This window comes from Atta cephalotes (assembly GCF_000143395.1).
Source record: "Atta cephalotes unplaced genomic scaffold scaffold00056, whole genome shotgun sequence".
Taxonomy (NCBI): Eukaryota; Metazoa; Arthropoda; class Insecta; order Hymenoptera; family Formicidae; genus Atta; species Atta cephalotes.
This window is the reverse complement of record NW_012130120.1, coordinates 1,664,592-1,669,302: the sequence shown is the minus strand read 5'-3', so window position 1 is coordinate 1,669,302 and position 4,711 is coordinate 1,664,592. Positions and strand designations below refer to the sequence as shown.

The window sequence follows — 4,711 nt, the reverse complement described above, 5'->3', positions numbered from 1 at the left end:
AGTACTAATAAGAGAATATTTGTTAGCAATATTTGGTATGTAAAGGAGAAATAAGCAATCTTAGTTCGTAATAACTTCGTATAGCATACATTATACGAAGTTTAACTTAAGTATTTTAAAAGTACAAAGTAGGTCTCTCTCTCTCTCTCTCTCTCTCTCTCTCTCTTACATTCTTTTCTTTTATTTTATAATTTTACTGTTGGATTAGTTCTAGGACATTGGGGCCAGGTATGTGATGACGGCTTTGGTATGATCAATGCTGATGTTATTTGCAAAGAGCTTGGTTTCGATCTTGGAGCTTTGGAAGTTAGACCGGGTGGATTTTACGGAAATCTCGATCCACCTACGAAATTTATGGTAGATCAATTGAAATGTCGTGGAAACGAAACTACATTACGTGAATGCGATTTTAACGGGTAAAAATTGACGTTATGTTTTACTTATTGTAATATTGACAATTGATCGTTACGTCGCGTCGGATGTACATTATAATAATTCAACTAAAATTGGCACGAATTATTTATACAACTGAATTATTTATACATATATTTTTGTTTCTAGATGGGGAGTTCATAATTGTCAACCGGAAGAGGCTGTTGGGATCGTATGTAAGACCGCAGTCAATACTTGTCAGGAAGGTTATTGGAAATGTGATAATAGTCCAACTTGCATACCGACTCCTTTCATTTGTGACGAGGTGGTCGATTGTCCAGATCACTCCGATGAAAGTTCAGAATATTGCGATGTAAGAAAGTTAGAAGAAAAGTAGAAATGGATTTGCATATTTTTTATTATCTTTTATTATCTTTTTTAGGCACCATTTGAGTTGCGCTTGGCGAATGGTAGCAATTCTCTGCAAGGAAGAGTAGAAGTGCGTCATCACGGCGTATGGGGTACCGTATGCGATGATGACTTTACAAATGCTACGGCAGTAGTCATTTGTAGATCTTTAGGATACGGTGGTATCGCTATAGCTAAGAAAAACGGTTTCTTTGGGTCTGGCCAAGGACCAATATGGCTCGATGAGGTATTACATTTGTGGCATAAAATATTTTGATTTCTTGCAAAAAGAAATTTATTGATTTTTAAATTTTTGTTTATCTTACTTTATTTTATATTTTCTTAAATATACATATTTAACATATTTTCAATATATTAATTTAAGCATATCATGATAATTAATTTAATGAAGAAGATAATGATTGATATAAATAATAATATAAAATATATAGTATTACCTACTATGCCTTGTTTGATTAATATTTTAAGACAATATTCTTAATTTATACAAAAAAGGTTTTCTGTCATGGAAACGAATCGCAATTATATCGATGTGAGCATAATCACTGGGGTCAACATAATTGCGATCATAATGAGGATGCAGGTGTAATTTGTTCACCTGGAGATGTTAACGATGCCGAAGTAAATAAAACAAATAATTATTATATCTTAATTTATTTTATTATATTTTTTTAGATTGAAAGTTATTTTATCTGTTAGATTACGCATTGAATAATAATGACAATAATATTAAAATTTAACATATTTGTACAGAGAAATATATGTAAATTGCTTAAGTATTTAAATTAATATTTGAATTTATTTAATATGTAGTAAAATAATAACATAACAATATATTAAATATGTACACAGTATATAGATATTTGACATAAGTTGTAATGATTGCATTTATTAAAACAATTTCAAAGTAGACAAAATTTCATAACTTTAATATAATTTGCTATTTATTTTCTTAATTTTACTTTTATTAAACAGTCATATTGGATAAACAGTCAAGAACATTCAGAGCAAAACATTAATGAACTACTTCCATCAAATTGTGGCCAACGTGCCAAAGATTTCGATAGCGATGAAGATTTAATATTTCAGAAAGTAGTACATGGCTCCATTGCACCAAAAGGCACTTATCCTTGGCAGGTAAATTACTTTTAGAAGAAATATTATTGGTTTTTTTACGGTAACTAATGAAGAATTATCATCATTTTATGTGCATTATGTTAAAATAAATATTGCATCAGATGTACAGCGAGATTGATGATATAAGAGATTGTTAAATAATATTTAGGCTAGTATTCGAGTTCGAGGGCACAGTCGATCAAATCATTGGTGCGGTGCTGTTATTATATCGCCTCTACACGTGCTAACAGCAGCACATTGCCTAGAAGGTTATAACAAAGGCTCATATTTTGTTCGTGCTGGTGATTATAACACGGATGTAAGTGAACGTAATTATTATCTAATGAAATTATCATCGAATCCCCAAGAACATTTATTACATCTTGGTAAAAAATTTTTCATACATGAATATGTACAAATATGTATAAACTATTATTATTTCTATTACACTAAAAAGTAATTTTACAAAAGAAAGAGGAATGTATAAAGGAAAGGCTCCTATTATGAGATACCGAGTTCATTTTGGATAAATACTAGAAGTTTATGGGTAGAATTTAAAAAAATAATAGATCATTTTGAAAGAAATTTAATAAGCTTTAAGATAATGTTAAAATTTAATTCATATTTCATTTTTTTTGAAAATTAAAGAAATGTAAAAAGTGAGCAAAGTAAAAAGTCGCAAAAGTGAAAAAATGCACTCTTAATATGAGATGCCCCAAGAAATCAATAGTAAAACAAAAATATATCAGTATTGTAATTAAAAAACTTTATTTAATGTTTCTTAAACATTAATACAAACAAACACAGCCAAGATGCGCGAAAAATGAGTATGCGATACCTAGAATTCGTCTTCAGATAGTTGAAATTAAGCATTGCAGAAATAGGCACTCGATGTTCATTTCGGTAATCCTTTTTATTATTGTACAATTACATTTATACTTTAGCAACGATTTTCACTATGACATGGGAGCATGGGTTATTTCATGAGTTATTAGAAATACCTTGAGTATTTCGTATTATAATTTCCACATCTTACGGTTTACGATCATCAAATCTAACTTCTAGTAATTAAGCAATTCAATATATCCCGTATTTTTCTATTGGTAGACCTTACTACAATATATGAAGAATTTATTGTCAAATATTTATTTATTAAATAATAAACAATGTTTAAAGCCTCATCTCAATGAAACTTGAAGACATCCAAATTCTAAAATCTTTTTTTACAATGATTAGAGACATGATCTAATAATGAATTTTCTACTAAATAGTTTTTAATCCAAGAGCAATAAATTCATGGTAAAACCAATAGCGTCTATTAGTCTAGCAAAAACGCCTATCTCATATTAGGCGCCTATCTCATAACAGGGAGGGCTTTTCTCTATGGATATGAATGTTATGAATATTTGTGTATGTTTGTATATAATTATGCATAAAAAATTTTTTACTGGGCATTTTGTATACATTTGTTAAATATGTGACACTTTACACTTTAAATCATATTTGATATCTTTAGATAAACGAAGGAACGGAAATAGAAGCCAACATCGAAGATTATTACGTACACGAGGAATTTCGTAAAGGCCACAGAATGAACAATGATATCGCTTTAGTTTTACTTAAAGGTCTCGGCATCCCGCTTGGCAAAGATATCATGCCAATTTGCTTGCCGGCTGAGAATGCCGAATATTCGCCTGGATTGAATTGCACGATCAGTGGATTCGGCAGTATTGAAACGGGCAAGACGAGTAGGTGTTAAATACTGAAGAGTATTACTTTAAATGAATATTGTAATATTATGTAGTATCCTTTTGTAGCGCAATCGAAAGATTTACGATATGGCTGGGTGCCTTTATTGGATCAGTCAATTTGCCGAGCCAGTTATGTTTATGGTGAAGGTGCAATAAGTGACGGAATGATGTGTGCTGGATATCTTGATGAAGGTATCGACACATGCGATGGCGATTCCGGAGGTCCTTTAGCATGTTATCACAATGGTAATGTTGAAATAATTAATAGATTATTATTTAATCTATTAATTATTTATAATTACTGAAATTAGGAAAAGAATCGTATAATAACGGGTCATATAACAATAGAATTTTTTAAAATAATAAAAAATACAATTAAAATTATAAAAGAAAATTTATGTAATATAGAAGATGGGTAGGTAATAGAATAAAGTTCGGAAAACATTAATATATAAACTTTTTATATCCAAAAAACAGTAATTATTTATTATTTTTTATTCAAGAATTAAAGTTTATGAATTCTATCCTAAAATAAAAAATATTGTATTTTGTTATGTTCAATTAGTACTTGCAATAATAGTATTATTATAATAAAATTCATATACTTTTTTATAATAGGAGCTTTCAATTTGTACGGGATAACTAGTTGGGGCCAGCATTGCGGCAAAGCAAACAGACCTGGAGTTTACGTTCGTGTAGCATATTATCGTCGCTGGATTGATAAAAAAATTAGGGAATCGTTAGTAGGTAGATAAAATGTCGAAATTATAAAATTTGCAATCACATACGCGTAAACATTTTTGTGCCTCTTATTATTTCTTTTACAAAAAGCTAATTATATTATAAAACGCCAATTTTTTCGCCAAAATTAGTTTTAAATTGGTAAATGAATCATATTAGTATTAACAATAATTGTAAATGATAATGCTCTATTTGTAAGTAATTGTCTATCTGTAAATAAGATACTTATTGTGTTATATTATGATACATGGCTTTTTTCATTCTTTTGTTAATTTATCGTGATATTTATGTGCACTTTGATA

At 29.3% G+C, this 4,711-nt stretch overlaps 1 protein-coding gene across 1 annotated transcript in view; it reads left to right on the top strand.

Annotated features, from left to right (window-relative positions):
• Positions 1 to 4,423, top strand: part of LOC105623362 — a 23,731-nt gene extending 19,308 nt beyond the window's left edge. The window contains 9 exon segments of the mRNA XM_012204758.1: positions 209 to 416; positions 562 to 745; positions 815 to 1,027; positions 1,297 to 1,422; positions 1,777 to 1,938; positions 2,087 to 2,236; positions 3,434 to 3,665; positions 3,735 to 3,914; positions 4,287 to 4,423. Coding sequence (XP_012060148.1) covers positions 209 to 416; positions 562 to 745; positions 815 to 1,027; positions 1,297 to 1,422; positions 1,777 to 1,938; positions 2,087 to 2,236; positions 3,434 to 3,665; positions 3,735 to 3,914; positions 4,287 to 4,423 — 1,592 coding nt within the window.
• Positions 4,424 to 4,711: the final 288 nt, after the last annotated feature.